We start from the raw sequence: 22156 nt of genomic DNA, 5'->3' as shown, positions 1-22156 counted from the left end.
AAGCATTTCAAGCTCAGCACGTCTAAAGTGGAACTTGCACTTTTCGTGTCCCCCTCCATGCCCTCCCCTCTTTGCTCAGCTCCCCATCCCAGTCCTTTCCAGTTTTCCCTGTCCCAGTGACAGTCACTGCCTGCCTGTTTGCTCAGAAACCTCAGAGTCCATCCTAACCCTCCCTCCTGACCCTCCATTGACAATCTTACTTCCTGATAACTCTGGAACCTTTCAAGGTTCTCAACTCCTCTGCGATCAGCACCACCCCCATTCTCTTCTCCCTGGATGCCTGCTTGCACTCCTAACCCTGTCTTCCCACATCTGCTCATACCCCTACTCCTCCACTCTCCACTGGACATTCACATGGGTCACATTAAAATTCAAATGTCCTCCTGTCCCTCTTGGGCCCACACTGTCAGTGGCTTCCTATCACTCTTGGGATGAAGAGAAAGATCCCTAATGTGGAATCTGGTTCTGCCCACCTTCTACACTCCCCAATCCCCTTGCTCTCCCTCTAGGCCCTGCTACAAAGATCTTTTCTAGCCTCTTCGCTCAGCTGTACCTTCTTCCTCAGGCTCTTTGCACAGGTTCTTCCCTCTGTCTAGGATTCTCCCCCCGACCATCCTCCCCTACACATAGTTCATATTTCCTCACAAATATCACTTCCTCAGGGAATCCTTCCCTAACCTCAAAGAAAAAATAGATCCCTCCGTCCCGTTAAATGCTTTCACAATAATGGCTAACATACTTAAGGCACAGCACTATTGTGAGGAAGTCTTCTAAGCATTTCTGCTTAGAACTCATTTACTCCTCATGACAACCCTATGAGGTAGAAATGATAATTATCTCTATTTTACAGATGAAGAAACCAAGGCACAGAGAAATTATGTAACTTACCCAAGGTCACCTAGTTAACAAGAGGCAAAGCCAGAATTTGAACCCAGACAGTGTAACTCCAACATAGCTTTTAAACATTCTACTGTTCCATAAGAAAACACTATCCTTTTCCTTCTGCATTTGTTGACTGTTTATAACAGTGTATCAGTATGACAATTTGTTTAGCAGTGTCTCCCCAGTTAGACTGTAAGCTCTATTGGAGTGGAGACTTTTTCATCCCCAGTAGCAGGTGCTCAACAAATATTTGCTAAATGACTGAATGCAGATTAGCCTTTCTTACTCACTGCATTCAATCAGTCGTCTAGTCCTATCCCTGTTTCTTCCTGGAGCAGCAGTTCCCAACCCTAAGAGGTTCAGGTATATGCTTATCACTGTCCTGAAATTGGATGGAAAATATTATGTGTCTGTACATATTCAAAATTTTCTACAGTAAAGGCTAGGTGGTTCATGCTCTCTTCAGATTGTCAACAGGTCCATGAAGTTAAGAACAGCTGATTCAAATATTCCCCAGCCTCGCTCATCCTCTCTCTGCCAACGTCACCTCAACAACTACAACAGCCTCGCAGCTAGTATTGTTCTCCACAGATCCATCCTCCATGCTTTGGTCGTGGAAATCTTTTAAAAACACAAACCCAAGTTACCCTCCTGCATAACACCCGTCAGAGACTATCTAAGGCCCTTGGAGCAAAGTGCAAACTCTGCGGCAGGAGGGGGTGCTGTAGACCCTGTCTGCTTCTTCATCCTCCTGCGTTGTCACTTGTTCCAGCTTCCCCCAGAGTCTACAGCCCAGCAGCGCAGACTGGGTTCTACGTTTGGGTTTCCAGCCTATGCTGGGGTGGCTTCTCCTGTCTATACTCAGGCAGTGCGCTCTGCCTGGGATCCCAGTCCTCTCCTCTGCACCTGGAAATTCCCACTCCATCTTTAAGCCTCAACTTAGATGTCCCTTTGGGGCTAGGTGCCCCTCCTTTCTGCTCACATAAGTATGGGCCTGTCCCCAACAAAGCTCATAAGACATTGAACCATAGTTGCTTGGTTACCGACTGTACCTCTCTTCCCCGTGAGCTGTGAGGGCAGCCGCCGTGTCTTATTCATCTTTTTATCCCTCCACCCTATCTGAGCGCTAGCCCAAGGTACGGTGCTCAATAACGATTTGTTCAGTGAATGAATGATGACAAATAGTGCCTGGCTCATGAGTCCTAAAAAAGTGTGAAATGAATAAACAAGTGGGTAACTGAAAGTTCAGAGCTAGAGAGAGACGCAAATTAGGATGTTCAGAGATGTTTAAAACCCGATCGCAACCATCAAGGAACTAACATGGAAGACTAATCTCCTCAAGGGGCCAGTCTGAAGCATCGCAGAGCTAGTTGCTCACGTCTTGGCTCGCCGCGGGGCGCGCCTAGGTCTAACCACGCCCTCTCCCCGCCAATGGGATGTCTCGCTGCTCTCCAAGTCTCCGCCCCTTTAGGTCACTCCAGATGAGACTACATTTCCCGGCGCGCCGCGCGGCCCAGGCGAAAGAGGAGCCGGAAGTGGGGCGCGCGAGGTCTAAGGGCACGCGGGAAGTGGCGGGCGGGGACTGAGGGGGGCGTGCAGGTGAGGTAACCGGCTGAGGGTCGCCGGCATGGCCGAGGCTAGGAAGCGGCGGGAGCTGCTTCCCTTGATCTACCAGCACCTGCTGCAGGCGGGCTACGTGCGCGCGGCGCGGGAGGTGAAGGAGCAGAGCGGCCAGGTGAGCGGCGCGGGCGTGTGTGAGGGCCGCGTGCAGGGTCTGGAGAGCGGCGGTCCGCGCCCCCTCCCCTGGCCGCCTCGCGGGCGCCCGAAGCCGCATCCTGCAGTGCTCGGGGACGCGGCCAGGGGTGCCGAAGGAGCTGCAGCTTCTGCCCCCTCCTGCGGCTCCAGGCCCTCTCGGCCTCAGTTTCCCATCTGTACAGTGGGCGGGTCGGGACGTGTGGTCGGACGCACAGGGTTTTGTAATTCCCGCGCCCGGTACCTCCACCCCCTTTCCGGGTGGCGGCAGTTTAAAGTCTCCTACATCTAGGGCCACGTGGCCCGGCGCGGCCCCCTCGGGCGAAAAGGATGCTGCGAGTCTGAGGGGTGGATAGCGACCAGCCCCGGAGGGCAAAGGAGAATGCCTGGAGAAGGGGCCTGTGGTCCCTCAGTTGAGCTGGAGCTCAGGCCCGTAGCAGTCCCTCTGTACTGCGTCGGACAGCTTTGGGATTCGAACTCGTGGTGCGGTCATTTCTTACTCCATTCATTCTTTCCGCAGCTGTTAATCTGGTGCTCAGAGCGCACGGTCCCGCAGCCCTCCTAAAACTTACCGTCTAAATCCGGTAGAGGAGACAGACATAAATCAAAGAATCCCAAAAGTAACTGTACACTTAACATTACTTTAAGTGCCAAGAATGAGAGGGATACGGTGCTAAGATAGGGGTGGCAGATTGCCCTTGTCAGCGATCTCCAGGGCTGCTTTCCTGAGCAAGTGGATGTCGATTTGAGACCTGAGAGAAGGGCAGTGGATATTCCAGGCACAGGTGCGGATGCCCTGTGGTGGGAGGAAACTTGTGGTGTATTTCCTGGCCTCAGGAAAGCTCGTTGTGGCTGAAGTGTGAAGTACCAGGGTGATAGAGGTCTCTGGGGAGCCAGTGGGGGAGCTGGCTGGAGCCCTACTGTGGTCAGTTCAGTCTTCATCTGGAGCCCCTGGAAGGTTTTAAGCTGGTATGGTGGCTGTTGACCTGATGGGTCAATATGCTGTAGGTTCTGGTCCTGATGCTTGCTCTCAGGACCTGCTCGAGAGAATAGAGGGCGATGGGCCCTAAGACCTTATCTATGCTTTTCCCAACCCTCGCTGGACCTCAGTTGCCCTTCTTACTCCAGTTATATCACTTAACAGCTAAGAGGAGCAAGAGACAGTACCCATTCTTTGGGGCATTTGCCTGGGCAAAAGTAGCCTGCCCTCATGGAGCATACACTCTAGCAGGAGCAGACAGATGACAAATATAAAAAAAAGTTACTGGTATGGTGTGTCAGGTGATGGTAGGTGTTAGCTATAAAAATAAGTCAGGCAGGGGGGATAAGGAATGTCAGGTTCAGTAATAAATAGGGTGGTCAAGAAGCCCCACCGAGAAGGTGATGTTTGGGCAGAGACCTGGAGGAACTGAGGGAATGATCTGTATAGTTAGTAGGAGAGAACATTCCAGATGGAATAGCAAGCCCTGATGGGGGCGGGGTAGCCTGACACATTTGAGGGACAGTGAGGAGACCAGTGTACTTGGGGCGGAGTAGAGTGAAACTGACGCTCAAAGTCTCAGTGTTACTGGCTCGTGCGCTGGGCACTGACTGGGTCATCTCATTCAGGCTTGATAGCAACCTGCTAGGTGGGTACTGCTATTGTCCCTGTGTTATAAAGAAGGAACCCGAAGCTTGAAGAGGTGACGAGATTAACCCAGCCAGTTAACAGAGGAGCTCTGCCTGGCTCCATGTGCACCCTCTTGGCCACTCTGCCCCCACCCCTGGACACTGCCCTTGCCCCACATTGCTCACTCAGGCTCCTTGGGGCACTTGACACCCTGAGTTGTTGACATTTGCAGAGAGAGTGGGACCGCTGGCCTTGGCTCCGAAGGCCTAGATTCCAGCTGGTTCGCTCTGCTTTTACCAAGGGACTGGCATCATTTGGTCCCAGTCTCTTCTCAGTGGGTGAGTGGGCTGCAGTCATGCCACCTGGATGCCTCTGGTGTCTGGGCTGTGGTTTGTATTGCCCTGGGGAGGTTGACCCACCTGGCCTTTAAAAGCCTGTTGAAAGATCAGAGGTAGAAAAAGCTCTGTCTCGTGGCCTTTAAGAGAAGAGAGTGCCAGGGAGGCTAGGGGGCTAGATAAATGCTAGCCTGGAAGATTCCAACTCTAGTCCGTCAAAGGTACCTCTCACCAACTTGTTGTCTTAAAAGGTTTTAGCTGGAAATACTTGTTCCGCTTGTATGTGGAAGGTTTGGGTGGTACTGGCAGGACCAAGCAGACTTATTTCTCAAAGCGAAAAGATCCCTTTCTCAACCACTTGTCTGTGCAAGTCATGAGGTCGTGGAGAGTTGGGCCCAAGGAGGACCCTTACTGTGGTGGGGGGTTAATTGCTGCTTTCTCTTTACTTCTTTGCAGAAAAGTTTCCCGACTCAGCCTGTAACCCTTCTGGACATCTATACGCACTGGCAGCAGTAAGTCTCACGGGGATGAAGGAGTGGAGCAGGGACACCCCAAGCTTGGAAGAAGCTGGGATACTAATCTGGTCTAAGATCTGTCCCTTCAGCCCTCTGTGGATGCCATTATCACCCCCAGGAAGCCAGGTCACATGTATGGGAGTGGGAAAGGATATTGAGAGCTGTAGTCAGTGTCTTGAAGGACAAAGGCTTCTCAACAGCTTGTTATTCATTCAATCAACAAATATTTATTGAGTACCTACTGAATGCCAGGCTCTGTTCTCAGTATGGAGATGTGAGACAGACATGGTTCCTTCTTTCCTGGAGCTGAAGTTGGAGTCAGGGAGGGAGGCGTTCCTCGAAGAATGAAACAAAGACGTGTAAAATTACAGTGGTAGTAAAGATTGTGAAAAAGAGGAACCTGGAGCCAGAACCTCACAAACGGGTTAGCCTTGCCTCGTTTAGGGGGTTAGGGGACGCTTCCCTGAGGTGAGCTTTGATGTGAGAGCGCAGGGAGTCGGGGAGTGAACTAGGCAGTAGGATGGAAAGGCAGGAGGAGTGTCCCTGGCGGAGGGAACTGCTGGCGCTGAGGCCCGTCACCGCGAGCACGGGACAGACAAGGCTGGGCAGTCGGCAGGGCCCGTCCTATGCAAGGCCTGATCATCCGTGATGAGAAATTGTCTTTGCCCCAAGAGCAGTGGGAGCCATGGCAGGTGAAGGAGAGAGTGATGAGATCACTCTGAGTGAGACTGAACACCAGCTTCCAGGCAGGAGCTCATGGGGCTTGAGACAGGACTAACGGAGGAGGTAGGCGATGGATTCCAGGAATATTAGGGGAGGAAACCAAGATCTGTGGATGGAGTGGAGGGGTGTCTCGTTGACTCCTGGGTGTCTAGCTTGTGCACCTGCATGGAAGGTGAGTGAAGGACTTGCAGTGATGCCCCATGAGGAGTGATAAAGAATACTGAATTGTCTAGGATGGAAAAAGATGGCAGAGGGGCAGGTGTGGGACCACTGTCTGCACGTCTTTGAGGACAAAGGGAGTGACATGTTCTGTGGGACCCATATGTACCTGCTTTAGGAAGACAGGTTTCAGCTACTGAATACGCACTTGCTCATCAAAGCTATCCAAAAATGACGTAGGCTACAGTGGAGTGGTGAGCTTCCTGTCATCAGAGGTATGTAAGTAAAGCAGGAATGATGTGGAAGGGCTCCCAGTTGCCAGTGGAGAGCTAAGGTCTTTGAAAGCCCTGTCAGCCCTCAGTTCTTGGGCCTCCTCTGCTGCTGAGGTGAGCTCAGAGCACAGGCACAGCCTGCACTTCCTCTCCCTCACCCTCTCTGACTTGCCCGGGTTGTCTGAGTGTTACCCACAGCACTTCCTTCCTCGGAGAATCACTTCAGTGAGCTGCACTGCATGCCCTTCCCTGCCCCTGGCCCCTTCTCTGGGTGACGGGTACTGAGTGGGACGAGGACCTCCCGTCCACCAGCGGCAGCCTAGCCTAGTAATTCCCAGCACGGTTCAAGCCCAAGAGCAAACACGGCCTCCGAGTCTGTCTTCATCTGTAAAATGAGGGTAATAATAGTAAATAAAGTGCTAATCCTGGCCATTGGAGGCATTTTTTCCCCCCAGTATTTACTGAGCACCTGCGATGAGCCAGGACTGACTGTTCATGGTGTAGCTGGGAACAAACCAGAGAAAAATCCCTGCCCTTGTGGAACTTAGATTCTTTTAGGAGGAGAGAGGCAGAACGAGTTGATTTGTGTGGTAAATGAAACCCGTTTTTGCAGGTGATTCCCAACCAGTGGCCTTCCCTGGGAACGAGGGACCCAAGCAGCACATCTTAAACTGTGGCAGAGCAGAGTCTATCCTAGTAGAGAACGTGGGGCATAGACAGAGACTGCCTCGGGTGGGGGTGGGGGCAGAGATGGTGCTTGAAAGCTCTGGGGACTCAGCCATCTGGGTGCTTATCTGACCATACCCCAGAACTGCTCTTTGACCCTGGGCAAGTCACTTAGGTGTCCATTTTTTGAGACCCATGCTGTGTGCTGGAGGTACTGTAGTGAGCCAGAAAAGACTCCCACCAGCCACCCCTCCCCAGGCCTGACCGTAGTGGGGGAGTTGGGCAGGAAGTAAGTAAAACAACGAGAGAGCGGAGCACTCTGAAGAAAACGAAACAGGATGACAGGGCAGAGGGTGTCTTGGGGAAGGGGGCTGATAGGGAGGGCCTCTCTGAGGAGGGTCTGCTGGAGTTGAGGCCTGAAGGACAAGAAGGACCTGGGGGAGTCTTCCAGGAAGAGGGCACTGGTGGTGCACAAGTTCTGGAGGAGGGAGGAGCCTGGATGGTTCTGTGAAGTGCCTGCCCGTGCCGGCACATATCACTCAATGACTGTTAGCTGCTGTTACTATATAATGTCCACCCTTCCTGGTTACAGGCATGCATCACTTAACAACGGGACACGTTCTGAGAAACACGTCATTAGGCGATTTCGTGGTTGTGCAAGCCTCATAGAGTGTACTTATGCATCCTAGATGGTATAGCCTGCTACTCGCCTAGGCTGTATGGTACTAATCTTACGGGACCACCATCATGTGTGTGGTCTGTCATTGACGGAAACATGATTATGCAGAGCATAACTATATTCTAAGGCTAATAGACAATTGTAAAAACACTTTATGAAATGAGTCAAGATACAGAATTGTGTCTACACCGTGTTCTCATCACTGTTTAAACTCTCTTTACGCACATTTCCTTTAGGGAAGGTGGGAGGATGTAGGAAGATCTTTCTTCTCAAATCTGGAGTTGTCCTTGTCACCCGGTTGGTATAGCCAGTCACCCTTGTCCTGCAGAACCTCAGAGGTTGGCCGGAAGCGGAAGGCAGAGGAAGATGCGGCACTGCAGGCCAAGAAGACCCGTGTGTCAGACCCCATTAGCAGCTCGGAGAGCTCAGAAGAGGAGGAGGAGGAGGAGGCGGAAGCTGAAACCTCCAAAGCCAGTAAGAGTCCTGCGTGCTGGGGGCGTCCCGATCATGGGTGCTTGTGGGGGCTCAGCCCAGGGCCCTGCACCTCCTGGGAACAAGCTGTTGGGTATTGTATTGTTTCAAGGGAGAATCTCCTCCAGCTTCTCCTTCAGTGAGCCTTGGGAAGACCAAGACCTTTTAGAGGGAAAATTGGAAGTGCCCCACATGTCTATTTCACCATTTATTCGAGCCTTTCCTCTGTGTCAGATGTTGTGCTCCTAGGTGTTGGGAATCTAATGGTGAATGAAACTTAGATGGGCCCTTACAGCCTAATTTGGGGGACGTGCAGTCAGCCCCTCCAGTGGTGCCCAGGAGCTGCATTTCTAGAAGCCCCTGGAGATTCTGATAAAGATAGAAAGAAGCCCACACTTAGAAAAACCTCTAGAGAGAGTTCAGACAGGGCAGCTGGCGGGCGCCTCTTCTGTGTGGCCTGCGGGCTGCTTCGAGAGTTGCTGATCTTCCTGTTATATTGGAAGTGGCAGGTTAGTACTGGGAGGTTGTCCTGGGCGTTCTGGTTTGACAGCCTTGGCAGGGCTCACCCAGTGAGGACGTCACAGCCCCTTCGCCCCAAGTTCTCAAGGCAGTTTGTGCTTTAACCAACAGTAGCCCTAACTCCACAGAAGAATTGTCATTCTTCTCTGCATTATATTAGTAGTCCTTGTTCACACAGAAGGTAATTTTTAAATTTTTAAACATATTTTCTGATTGTGAAAGAAATAGAGGATTCATTGTAGAGTATTCATTATGGAATATATGAAAATTACTTTTAAGACAGGCAGGAAAAATTACCCATGTTCTTGCCACCTACAATTTGGTAAATTATTCTTCCATTTATTTTTCCTGAGCATGTTTTAAAAAATATTTGAGCTCATACTGAATATATGTTTTATATCTTGCTTAATGTTTTAAAATTACAAATGCAAACCAAGTTCACTTTGAACTGTACAGAAGTGTATAGAAGAACAATGGGAGGTTTCCTACTCTCCTCCCCTGCTCCCCTCCCACTCCCTATTTGCCTCTCCTGGAGGGTAACCTTAAAACTTTCTCCTTTGCACCTCCAGTCATATAGCCATCCAGACATGCATACATCCATACGCACCTACCACTTAAAACAAAAGTTGTAAGATAGCGTACTGAGTGGCTACTCGATGTTAATGAATTTTTAAAGCTTTGATAATGAAATTGTAATGAATAATTGAAACATAAATTATATGTTTTAAGAGTTCTCATTGAGAGAAACATGCTGAAATATTTGCTGGCAACTTGATACGATGTCTGGCATTTTCTTCAGAATGATACTGGATGGGGAAGGGTGAATGAGAGGACAGTTGAGATCAGATTGCCCACAAGTTGATAATGGTTGGAGCGGGGTGGTTCAATATACTTCCTTTCTACTTGTGAATGTTCTTAAAATTTTCCATAATTACAAAAAAGAGAGAGATGGAGTTAAATGCCAGGAAAAGAACTAGATCACGCCATTCATCTCAACAGCATCCTTTGATTTCACAGTTTATCTTAGAAATCCTTCCCTATCTGAGATATAAGGAGACAACACCCTTGTGTAAAAGCACAAGTATCTAGAAATCTCATCATCTAATCAGGTCCCTGTCTCGTGGTTCAGCTACCTCTCCACTAAGAAACAGTTTCAATTCTGAGCAGCTTTCCCTACCTGGGCCTGCCTGCCTGACCACTGCCCCTGTCTTGCTGAGTGACTTTCAGGGCCACGGTGCGGTAGCCTGTGGGACTGGCATCCCCTGGAGTTGTGCAGTGCCTTCGTGGTATACGCTGCAGGACTGTGAGCCAATCCTTGTTCCTCTGGGGGCCTCAGTGTCTCATGCCACCAGGGACTTGGGATTCCACTGGGGATGCAGACATGTAGTTTTCATGTTGCCTCTCTCTCTTGCCCCTGATGGATGTGGCTGGTGCCCCAGAGAGCTCTTCCCACAAGTCTGGGCTCAGCCTCAGATCCTCACGCCAGCACCAGGCAGCCACACCACTGGAACTGTTAGGTGAGCTGAAACCTGTGTACTGTTCTTAGATGAGAAAAAGCTCATCTGGCTCATCCAGCGGGTGTTTGTGTCTTGCAGCCCCAAGACTAGCATCTACCAATTCCTCAGTGGTGGGGGCAGTTTTGCCTGCAAGCATGAAAGAAAAGGCCACGGTGAGTGGGACCCCCTTCCAAGCTGTTGCCCATGGGAGTTGAAGTACCCTGTAGGGGACAGTCGCCTGTGTCAGAGAAGGATGGGGTTGTAGGTAATTGCCCAACCCCCAATCAGATCTCAGCCTGAGTCACCAGCCATGTGATCTTGGTGAGTCCCTTCGCCTCTCTGGGCCTCAGTTTCCTCTTCTGTAAGATGGGGGTGATGCCTACTGCCACGGGCCACTGGTACATTATGCACCTGGAATAGACAGCTTCTTTCCTCCTTCATCCCTGCATTCACCTGTTCACTGAACAAATCGTTACAGATACAGTTGTGTTCCAGGCACTGTGCGGGGCAGTGAAGACACCGTAGTGAATGGGATGCCTGTGGTTCTGAAAGCTCTAAAAGCATTTTCTAGCCTGGAAACTGCTTAGAAAGTAGAATATCATTTTCTGGCAATCCGGAAAGCAGTGTTAGAGACATGTAATGGATGTGTAACAGGAGTTAGTAACAATGTGTAAGAATAATTATGAAGTGCAGTGGTGATGATAACCACAACAGGCTGCTGCTTCCCACTTTGCGAGTAATACCACGTTGCAAGAATCATAATTTGGTTCTCTCCACACGTCCGTGAGGGGGGTACCTTTCTTAGCCCCACTTTAAAGATGAAGAAAGACTGAGAGAGGTAATTCGCTCAAACTCCCGCAGCTCAGAACGGGTAGAGTTGGGTCCAGATGTGGTCTGTGCTCTTCGTTCACCAGGCCATACCCAAGTGTGTCTGTCACTTGTTCTCTGTAGGCAAAGACCGCGAAAGCCAGCAAGACGGTGAACTCCACGCTACGCCCTGCCTCCGGGAAGGCAGTGGCCCACCTCTCTGGTAAGTCGCCCAGGAAGTTGGCAGGGCCCTCGCCAAATATCATCGTGTTCTCAGAAACTGAGGAGGAGGCCTGCAGCCCGGCCCTCAGAACCGCTGCCAAGCCTGGTGAGGAGCCCCGAACTCCAGGAGCCAGGCCCCCTGAGTTTGTGCTGGGGAGGCAGGTCTGGGCACTGCTTTCTCAAGCTCTGGGACATTCTGGAATTCGGGGTTTGTCTCCAGACAGTGAGGACCCCACGCCTCTGGCCATTCTCCCCTCCCCTCGGTGAGGGAGGGTCACCTGCAGGGGCATGTCCGGCATTCCCGAGGGAGTTTGAGCAGGCTGGGTGGTGGTGGAGCATTTTCTGGTTTATTGCTCTCAGGTGAGTAGAGGGCCCACCACGGAGCCTTAGAGACTAAACCGAGAGGCCTGGGTTTGCCTCAGTTTCTCAGGTAAAATAGGCGTTTGCCCTTCCTGCTTCAGTGTGATGATGGAAGGTGATTTTCTAAGCCGTCAGGTGCTGGTGCATGTGTGTTCAGACCTGCTGTAACCCTTACCAGGGCCTCAGGTGTACAAGAACATAGGGATTCTGGTGGTACCCACCTCAGCTGTGGGGCTTCAGGAGAGGGTGGAGCTGATGCTCTGCACACAAGAAGTGAGTTTTCAGCACCTGGCTCGGATTAGATGGCGTGGTGGAGTGCTGGGGAGGAGCAGGCAAGTCTGGAAAGGGTGGCCCTCAGGCCCCTCCCTCTTCGTCCCTCAGGAATGGCATCGGCAGGCCGGGCTGACAGTTCCAGTGAGGACACCTCCACCTCGAGTGATGAAACATACGTGGAGGTAATTGCCACCCACCCTCAGGAGCTGCCTTCTGCAAACCGCTGACCCTCCCAGAGGCCTGGCCTGGACTTCACACACCAGTGGGACCAGATCAGTTCAGCAAGTGGTTCAGGGTGATCCGAAACTGGAAGAGCAGAGGCCTGGGGAGGGAGGGGAGCACTTTGCTTGTGAGAAGGGTCTCGGGTTGTGTGGGAGAGATGCCATCCTGCCTGCGGCACGAGGGAAGGCTTCCCGGGAGAGGTGGTGCTGGAGCAGGGCCTTGACGTGATGCCCAGGGCACCGCATCAGGGAGGGATGTGGAGGGAAGAGTGTTCAAGCAGGAGGAGCCGCATGAGCAAAGGCCCCGAGGTGGGAGGATGGCCATCCTGTGGTGCAGCCAGGGTGAGTAGGGTGAGGCTGCTCAGGGGGTTCTGGGCCCACTGGTGAATGCCAGGCCTCGGCACTTGGCCGGAGACGGGCGGTTCTTAGTCTGTGGCCTTGTCTCTTCTCTGAACTGTGACCAGGGAGTCATTCCTCACTGTGTACCTGCCAGGTGCCAGGCCTTAGGAACACGGTGGTAGGCAAGTCGTGCAGGGTTCCTGCTGCTGTGGGGAAGTGGAGGGTCCCTCAGAAATTTAACTACAAGGGTGATAGTTACTGTGAAGGGCCAAAGTAGAGAGCCATGAGGAGCAGTAACAAGGATCTGCAATGTGTGAATGAGGGGGCAAGTGACACAGATGAGGTCAGAGGCAGGTAGGAGCCAGGTCCACTGCCTGACTGTGAGGACCCATGGGAGGAGTTTGGGTTTCAGTCTAGGGGCTGTGAGAAGCCATTTCAGGGTTTCAGGCACAGAGGTAAGATGGCCCATTTCAAAAAGTTTCCTGGTTGTGGCCTGGATTGGAGGACAGTGCCACATAAAAATAGGGAGATCGTTGAGGGGGCTATGGGAGTAATGCTGATAGGGGTGCTGGTGGCTGGCACCAGGGCACCCAGTGGAAGGATGTTATGGAGGGAGAACCAGTAGGATTCAAGGATGGATGGATCTGGGCCTAGAGTACTTCCCACTTCACCTCCCACCGCACCCAGTAACCCACAAAGGCAGACACCTTACTCCTGTCTACCCTAGGTCTGGTTGTGGATTGCTCCCCACATTCCATCTTCACCTTTGGGCCCTAGATACAGCCACGATGATGCCCTGGGCTCCCATCCCCCAAGGCCCTGCCAAGGGAAAGGAGGCCATTCCTGGCCCTGGGAAACCAGCAGCCACTTCCATAGCCTTGGTAGGCCAGAAGCCGGCCCAGGGTCCCAGCAGTGAGGAGGAATTTGAGATTGAGGGGATGGCTGCCCTAGAAGCCCAGGGAGGGCTGAGGTCTAACTGATGATGGAGATGGAAAGGAGCTGCCTGCCTTGGAAACCTCAGAATTTGAGAAGTTTAAGAAAGAGCCCAGAGAGGGAAGCAGTGTGCCCATGGTATCTCAGTGAGCCAGTGGCAAGACTGGTGTTCAGATCCTGGCCCTCAGGATGGCCAAAGACTGTAGTCGCAGGGGCAGACAGGATGCACTGTCCTAGTTGACAGAGGCGCCTCTCTGTGCTGGCCCTGTGTACGACACAGTGGTTGAAAGTTCTGCCCCCTGAAGCCACACAGATAGGGCTTCCAGTCATGGCTTTGCCCCTAGTATTGGTCTTGAGTGATTTAACCTCTCTGAGCCTCTTGTCCTTTTCTGGAAAACAGGTGTGAAGATATTATCTATCTCAGGGAGTTGTTGGAATCAAATGACATTTGGAAAAGGCTTTGTATACCATGAAGCATCTTCTACCCTCAGGAGTAAAGATTATTATTCCTTCTCTAATTGCATCCTCTTGTTCCAGGTGAAACCCTCAGTAAAACCACCCCAGGTCAAAGCCTCGCCAGCCCCTGCCAAAGAGTCTGCAGGGAGAAGGGCAGCCCCAACCCCTGGGAAGGCAGGAGCTGTGACACCCCAAGTCAGGGGAGGTGCCGTGACCCCAGCTGGCAGGGCCAAGAAGCCAGAAGAGGACTCAGAGAGCAGCGAGGAGGAATCTGAGAGTGAGGAGGGGGCCCCTGAGGGGACCCCCAGCCAGGTGAGGCCCAGGGGAGGGCTGCCCCTCAGGGTCCTCTGGTCCCCCAGCAGCCTGGGGCTCTCCTGTGGCCCCCAGAGACTGGCAGAATAGCTATGTAATGAGCACCTGCTCTGCCAGAGAAGACTGGGGAGTCTGGGGAGAGGGAGGCAGGGTGTGAAAGTTGAAGGACAGGGGCAGCCAGGCTTGCTTCAGCCACCCGTGGAAATTGCCCTTCTTGCCCAAGCAGGAGCCTAGAATGGCTGCTTCCCAAAAGGTAGGCCTGTACCCGACTCTGTCAGAATCTCCCCTTTACCTCAGTTTCCCTGTCTAGTAAATGGGCTGCTGTCCTAGACCCAGCTAGTCCTGCTGTGAAGGGACTTGAGAAGTTTTAATTGCCTGGTCCTTTGGCTTCTCAGGCCAAATTATGGCTTCTTAGCTAACAGGAATCCAGTTACCTTCCATCTGCTGGGACCCCCTCCTCCAGGTGGGTGGCCAGGGCTGTAGCCCCCAAGGCTCTGGGTGCATCCCAAGGGAAAGCCAGAGGCTGGGAGGCTGTTGGCATTAGAGCCCTGGGAGGAGGAAGGGTCAGGTAGCCATGGGCAGCAGCCCTGAGCCCACCCAGGTGAGGTCCAAGAGGAGAGGTCCCAGCCACACCCAGGCCTGGGGCAGAATGATACTGGGGAGACATTCGGTAAATAAGCGTATAAATAAGATTCACTTTGCTGGATGGTAGTGAATGTTAAAGAGGAAGGTAAGGTGGAGAGAGATGTAGGAATGGCCGTTTGAAACAGAGCGCTCAGGGGAGGCCTTAGAGTGGAGACATCTGAGGAAAGACGCGAAGACCTGAGGGGGGAGACCTGTGGACGTTTGGAAGAAGGGCATTCCAGGCCAGGAGCCCAGCAAGTGCCAAGGCCCTGCAATGGGAGTAGGAGTGAGAATTGTGGCAGACCAGTGTGTAGACCCTAGCTGCAGGGGGCCGCTGCTCCTCAGCTTGGGTCGGTTTTGCTGTACCCAGGGGCTACCCGGTGTTGCCTGGCACCTATTTTTCATCAGGAGCCCAAATGTGCACTTTGTGTAAAAGCTACTTTCTCCGTGTTTGTTCAAAAACTTTGAAAAGGAGCAAGCCAAAAAACCTGTCTGGAGCAGCCTGTGCCCTCTGCTTGGGAAGGTTTTTAGAAGGGAAATATTCAGAGTCGTTGATTTTTCGGGGTGATTGGCCCAGGGCTGAGCACCTGTGACCTTTCCAAAGAAGACACCTCGCTGCCAAAGCTCCTGCCAAAGCCCTGAGGCCAGGAACAGAGGCTGAGACCAGCAAGGAGGAGGCCTGGGTCCTGGGGACCTTGCTCCAGGAGGCTAGCCCACACTTCCCAGGGGGCCTCACTCCGTCCCCTCTTCACTTTCAGACTGCCTCTCTGTTCTCCACGTCCAGGCTGTTGTGGTTCCTCCCTTGGGTCTTTGCATACTGCCTCCTCTAAACCCGGTCAGATATGCACTGGGGCCAGCAGTGGGTCAGGCAGACTCGGTGCCTCTGCCCACCGAGCTCTCCCGCTGATGGGGGAGCCCAGTGGGACAAGGCCGTAAGACTTGTGTGCAGGGTGACCGTTGGGGCAGTGCAGGAGTGTCGGGGAACTACATATGGAACTAGTGTCTGTCTGGGACCCGGAGGCTGAGGCAGTGGTGGCAGCTGAAATGGGTGGAGGTGTGACGGCCCCAGGAGTGCCTGAGTGTGAAGCTGGTAGGCCAGGCTGGAGCACCAGTCGAGGTGGGGAGCGAGGAGAGAAGCAGGAGGGTCTTGTGAGCCCCACTGAGGCCTCAGGCTTTATCCTGAAGGCATCACCAGAGGGTGAGGAGGAGGGGAACAGACTGCCCTTTTTCTTTTGCTAGGGGAAGGCCGCAGAGAAATCTGTCTGGGTCAAAGCTGCCTCAGGTTCCGCCGAGGGGACCCCTGGGAAAGGAGCCATCCCAGCACTCACTGGGAAGACAGGACCTGCAGCTGCCCAGGCCAAGGCAGGGAGGCCAGAGGAGGACTCGGAGAGCAGCAGCGAGGAGTCGGACAGTGAGGAAGAGACTCCAGCTGCCAAGACCCCGCTCCAGGTGAGCAGAGCCCATGCAGCGTACGCCCCTCCCAGGAGGCCCTCTGAGGACTCGTTCCCCTGCTCCACACGAGCCCCAGGCACACCCAGAGCTCCACCCCACCCTGCCCACTGTGGTGTGTGTGATGTCTTTGGCTCTGCCTGGTCTCTTGTATCTCCCCATGTCCACGCACTGTGTTCCCTCCCCTAATTCTATTTGTCTTCCTCTTGGTGAAGCCCTCAGGGAAGACCCCCCAGGTCAAAGCTGCCTCAGTCCCCACCAAGGAGTCCCCTAGGAAAGGGACCACCCCAGCACCCCCTGGCAAGGCAGGGCCTGTGGCTGCTCAGGCCAAGGCGGGGAGGCCAGAGGAGGACTCAGAGAGCAGCAGCGGGGAGTCGGACAGTGACGGGGAGGCGCCAGCAGCCAGGCCTCTAACCTCCAGCTCAGCTCAGGTAAGGCTGGAGGATGCCCTGCATGGCCCTGTGCCCTGCCTGAGGAGCCTCCTGTGGCCTGTCCTCCTCCTTTGCATCTCCAGCCCTTGCCCCCGCTGTCTTCACACACATGCCCCCTATGGAGCCCCTGCCCTGATCCTGTCCTCTGTCACTCTCAGGCAAAGCCTTTGGGGAAAAACTCGCAGGTCAGAGCTGCCTCGACTGTGGGCATGGGGCCCTCAGGGAAGGGTGCCGTCCCAGCACCCCCTGGGAAAGCGGCATCTACAGCCACCTTGGTCCTGGTGGGGAAGCAAGAGGAGGACTCGGAGAGCAGCAGCGAGGAGTCAGACAGCGAGCGGGAGGCGCCAGCCCAGGTCAGGCCCCTGCCCATAAGGCTCTTCTCTCCCCATCATGCTGGGAACCCCTCTCTCTGCACATTATGATTCGCTTGCCCTCTCAGTCTCTTGTGTCTGCACACAGCCATGCTCTCTGCTCCCTCTCCTAATCCTGTGTGTCTCTCTCCAGGCAAAGTCCTCAGGAAAAATCCTCCAGGTCAAATCTGCCACAGGTCCCGCCAAGGGACCCCCTCAGAAGACAGGGCCTGTAGCCACCCAGATCAAGGTCGAAAGGTCGAAGGAAGACTCAGAGAGCAGCGAGGATGAGTCGGAGAGTGAGGAGGAGGTGCCTGCAGCCGTGACTCCAGCCCAGGTGAGGCCTCAGGAGGGGCAGCCACAGAGTCTGACCCTTGGCCGCTCCCAGGCAGCTCCACAGGGAGCTGTGGGGAGGGACGGCAGTGGGGCTCCCCCCAGAATAGGTGGGGGCCGTGAGTTCAGGATCCTTCTCCAGCTTCTGACTTCTCTGTGCCCTCAGGCAAAACCTGCTATGAAAACTCCTCAGACCAAGGCCTCCCCAACGAAGGGCTCCCCCGTGACCCCCGCGTCTGCCAAGGTCCCCGCAGCGCAAGTGGGCACACCAGCCCCCTGGAAAGCAGAAGCAGTGACTTCACCAGCCTGCGCATCGTCCCCAGCTGTGGCCAGGGGCACCCAGAGGCCAGAGCAGGACTCTTCAAGCAGCGAGGAGTCCGAGAGTGAGGAAGAGAAAGCTCCTGCTGTAGCAGTGGGACAGGTGAGGCCAGCTGGGCCTGGCTGACGCAGGGCCGCCCTTTAGGCTCCTGGGACACACCTCTCTTCCATGTTGTTCCAGGCAAAGTCTGTGAGGAAAAACCCCCCAGCGAAAGCTGCCTCTGCGCCCACCAAGGGGCCATCAGGGCAGGGGAATGCCCCACTACTCCCTGGGAAGGCAGGGCCTGCAGTGGCCCAGGTCAAAGCTGAGATGCACGATGACTCAGAGAGCAGTGAGGAGGAATCCGACAGTGAGGAGGCGGCAGCGACTCCAGCACAGGTGAGGCCTCAGGGAGCCAGCCCATCCCCCCCACACCAGTGCCCAGGACTGGCTGACGGTGGGCTTGTCTGGGCTGCTCTTGCCCCAGGGTGTGCAGGAGCCTCAGCTCAGCCTCGTTCTCCATTTTCACTCTCTCTCTTCTGCCCGTCGGAGCTCCAGGGTCTCCTCCTTGGCCTTTTGAGCTTCCACCGTGATTCCGTATGCTTTCCACTAGCTCTGCTGAGTACCCCTTCTGCCAGTGCTGTCCTGTCTGGGGCTCCTGTGGCCTTGACCCTCAGGGAGTTCCCAGCCTAGATGGGAGCATGGACGTGTATACAGGTTATTTCAGCATGGTGTCGTAGGGTTGAGAAAGAGGAGGTGGCCTGGGGCTAGCGGAGCATGGCAGGTGATGGTGTCTAGGGGTTTTTCAGGAGGGAAGGCCTCCGGGAGGAAGTGGCATCTAAACTGTGGGCTGAAAGAGTTGGACGGTTGAAGTGGAGTGTTCCCGGGGACAGACCAGCCTGTGCAAAGGCCAGGGGCTGGGAGAGTGCCTGGCTTGGGTGAGTTGCCCCAAGCAGAGCGTTCTGGTGGGGATCACTGGGGGAGAGTGTGGTAGGGGTGGACAGCAGGGGGTTTGGAGCCAGACTGCCTGGGTTCAAGCTCCAGGTTCATGTCCTAGCGAGTGATATGATCAGGGCCTCTGTTTACTCTTCTGTAAGTTGGAAATCAACCTCACATGCTGGGAATTTAACGAGATCTTGCCTGCCACACCCTGCCGGGAGCCTATGTACAGCAAGCCCTCTCCTCCGGCTCCCGAGGGTGGGCCGGACTGCTGTGGAGCAGTCAGGAGTCGTCTCCCAGCCTGGAAGAGCTGGGAGAAGCGAAGATAGCTCCCTCCCTGTGCTCATCCACCCACCATTTATTATTTTTAATTGTCACTCTTTTTTTCAATAACCACTCAGAAATTAGTCACTTCTTTTTTCCCTGGACCAGAGCACACATTTCTCTGTATTTTTTTTCTGTCCCCCCTCACTGTTAACTTGTGGGACCCACTGTTAACTATGCGTGGGCCTCCCGGAGTCTCAGCTCAGCAGGCTCCTGTCCCCTTTTTCTAAGCTACAGACACGTTCCAGACCAGTGCCTTAAAAGTTTCTCATGTGGATGAGGGAGGCTGGGGTGTGGGGGCTGTCACTGATCGGATGACATCTATGAATGAGGCAGGGCCTTGAGATGCTGCCAGGTTCAGTGTGCGATCACTGAAATACCTGTCTTCCCATCCGAGCCTCCCACCTGTACCGTGAGTTGTGTGTTCATTTGCTTTGGTGTCTGCAGGAGGCAGCTGGAGCTTAGAGCAGTTGTTTGGTGACTTGCTCCAGCTCAGCCAGCCGTGAGGGTCAGAGCCAGGCCTGTGCCCCGGAGCACCTGCTTCGAAAACCTTTGCCTTGCCCACTTCCTTGTGACATATCTTGGCCAAAGCTTTTCCATCCACAGAACTGGTTATACTTTTGGGTCTTACTTTCTCTCAGGGTGAAAATAGAGCAGCCAATCCCTCTGGTAGCCTAGCCTTGTAGCCTGATGCCCTTTCAGAAGATGGTGCCTTTCCTGGCTTCAAGAGGTCCAGAGAGCCTCTGCTAAAGCAGGCGGGCTGACAGGAGGAGTCTTGCTGACCACCTTTTCTTTGCCTTCATCTGAAGGATGAAGATAATAATTATGCCTCTGTTGTGGGGTTATGGTGAGGATTAAATGAGATAATACTGGTGTGGCCTCACCCTCAAAATGCTGCACACGCTAACTGGGTACCATGCCGCTCAGCACTGCTAGGCTCGGAAAGGAGTCAGCGTCTCTGATCTGCTCAGAGACAGCCAGCCAGCTCCGAGTAAACTCCCCATTTGGGAGTTGAGGTTCAAAACAAACAAACGAAAAAAGCAAGGTTGGTTCTGGAAAGCCAAATGTGCCAGAGACTCAGGGAGGAGATGATTCACAATTTAAATGCCATAGGAAGACACCCCTTGTGTGAGAAGGGCGGGGATGTTCCGTCAGTGCTGGGCGAATGGCTAAGTGGTGTGATGCCTTCTGGGCCTGAGCTTGCTGGTCTTATGTCCTGTGACATTGCTATACTTGCTTACCAGTTCTAGTGGCTTTTGCGGATTCCTTAGAATTTTCTATATACGGATTATGTTGTCTGCTAATAAAGTTTTACTTTTTCCTTTCTGATCTAGATGGCTTTTGTTTCTTTTTCTTGCCTTACTGCCCTGGCTAGAACCTCCAGTACAGTGTCGAATGGTAGTGGTGGGAGCAGGCATCCTGCCTTGTTTCTAACCTTGGGGGTGAAGCAGTCTTTCCCTGGTGAGTGTGTTAGCTGTAGGTTTTTCATAGATGCCCTTTAACAGGTTGAGGAAATTTCCTTCTATTCCTGGTTTGTTGAGAATTCTTATCATGAATTGGAGTTGGATTTTTGTCACATGCTTTTTCTCTATTGAGGTGATCTTCTGTTTTTTTCCCTTTGGTTTATTAATATGCTATATTACTTTAGTTGATTTTCAGGTATTAAATCAACCTTTCATTCTTAGACTAAATCCCACTTGGTCATGGTGGACACTCCTTTTTATTTGTTGCTGGATTTAGTTTGTGAGTCATTTGTTAGGGATTTTTGTGTCTGTTCACTAGGAATATTGGTCTGTAGTTTTCCTGTGACATCTGTGTCCAGCTTTCTTAACAGGGTGATGCTGGCCTCGTAAGATGAGTTGGATAGTGTTCTCTCCTCTGTTTTCTGAGAGTTTGTGTTAGAATTGTATTCTTTCTTTCTTAATAGAATTCACCAGTGAAGCCATCTGGCTCTGGGCTTTTTTGTTGCGGGGAAAGATTTTTAATTACTAAATCAATTGCTATAATTGATATTAGTCTATCCAGGTTTTTTTCCTTCCTGAGTCAGTTTATGTTTTGTGCCTTTTAATAATTTTGTGTGCAGTTAATAATTTGTGCCTTTCTAGAAACTTGTCTGTTTTCAAATGTAATTTGTTACATTTGTTCATAATATTCCCTTATAATCCTTTTAATTTCCATAAGGTCTATAGTGATGTCCTGCTTTCTTTCCTAATTGTTGGTAGTTTATGTCTTCTGTCCTATATCTTGGTCAGTCTAGCTGAAGATTTATTAATTTGGTTCTTTTCTTTTTCTTTTCTTTTTTTTTTTTTGAGGAAGATTAGCCCTGAGCTAACTGTTGCCAATCCTCCTCTTTTTTCTGAGGAAGACTGGCCATGAGCTAACATCCATGCCCATCTTCCTCCACTTTGTATGTGGGATGCCTGTCTCAGCATGGCTTGCCAAGCAGTGCCACGTCCGCACCCAGGATCCGAACTGGTGAACCCCAGGCCGCTGAAGTGGAACATGTGCACTTAACTGCTGTGCCACCGGGCCGGCCCCCAATTTGGTTCTTTTCAAAGAAACAACTTTTGGTTTCATTGACTTTTCTCTATCATTTTCACGTTTTCTGTTTCAGTAATTTCCACTCTGATCTTTATTATTCCTTCCTTTGGGTTTGATTTGCAGTTCTTTTTCTAGCTTCATAAGATGGAATCTTTAATTTTAGCTCTTTGCAATATAAGTATTTAAAGCTATTAATTTCCCTCTAAGGACTCATTAGCTTCGTTCCATGAATTTTTAAATGTATTTTTTATTTTATTCTTTGAACCATGGGTTATTTAGAAGTGAATTAATTTCCAAATATCTGCAATATGGAGTTGTTTTTTTTTAATTCCTAATTTAATCCTTCTGTGACTGGAGAACATGATTTGTATGATTTCAGTCCTTGTAAATTTATTGAGATTTATTAAGTAAGACACTTAGTCTTAGTGTCCTTGTTTTTGTATGTCTGTGTGAAGACATTACTCCCCTCTGGGTGACTTGTGTTCTGTGCTGATATGCACCTTGGCCTTGGTCATACTCGGCCTGTGCTTTAGAGGGATTTCTTTCTTGAAGTTCTGGCTCTGAATGTCTCTTGGTCTCGTGGATGAGGGAAGCCAGTCTGTGTGGGATGTCACTGATCAGATGACATCTATGAACGAGGCAGGGGCCTTGAGATGATGCCAAATGCCTCGTCCTGTTGCACGTTAGCAGGGCTTGCTTTCCCACTCCTGTCAAGGATCTCACTGTCGAGGATTTTGCTCCTTGTCCCTCTCATCTCTCTAGGCTGTATTTGCTGGAGACCCTGACAGGCTGTGGGGGGGTTCCTTGGACACCAGTTAAGATTAGGTCAAGCTGAAGAAAACCTCAAACAACAATGGTTTTCTGTC

The 22156-nt window shown here is 52.3% G+C and overlaps 1 protein-coding gene across 2 annotated transcripts in view; it reads left to right on the top strand.

The window, feature by feature from the left end:
• The first annotated feature begins 2390 nt into the window (after positions 1-2390).
• The window catches only part of TCOF1 (treacle ribosome biogenesis factor 1), a 40252-nt gene continuing 20486 nt past the window's right edge, over positions 2391-22156 (top strand). For both annotated transcript variants that reach the window (XM_014852633.3, XM_014852632.3), the window contains exons 1-13: positions 2391-2617; positions 5035-5090; positions 7921-8066; positions 10178-10251; positions 11030-11108; positions 11849-11922; positions 13771-14001; positions 15865-16074; positions 16290-16505; positions 16664-16858; positions 17010-17192; positions 17355-17609; positions 17688-17885. In XM_014852633.3, coding sequence (XP_014708119.3) covers positions 2510-2617; positions 5035-5090; positions 7921-8066; positions 10178-10251; positions 11030-11108; positions 11849-11922; positions 13771-14001; positions 15865-16074; positions 16290-16505; positions 16664-16858; positions 17010-17192; positions 17355-17609; positions 17688-17885 — 2025 coding nt within the window. In that variant the 5' untranslated portion in view covers positions 2391-2509. The remainder of the gene's footprint in view (positions 2618-5034; positions 5091-7920; positions 8067-10177; positions 10252-11029; positions 11109-11848; positions 11923-13770; positions 14002-15864; positions 16075-16289; positions 16506-16663; positions 16859-17009; positions 17193-17354; positions 17610-17687; positions 17886-22156) is intronic.

Source organism: Equus asinus, chromosome 9, assembly GCF_041296235.1.
Source record: "Equus asinus isolate D_3611 breed Donkey chromosome 9, EquAss-T2T_v2, whole genome shotgun sequence".
Lineage (NCBI taxonomy): Eukaryota > Metazoa > Chordata > Mammalia > Perissodactyla > Equidae > Equus > Equus asinus.
This window is presented reverse-complemented; position numbering and strand designations above follow the sequence as displayed.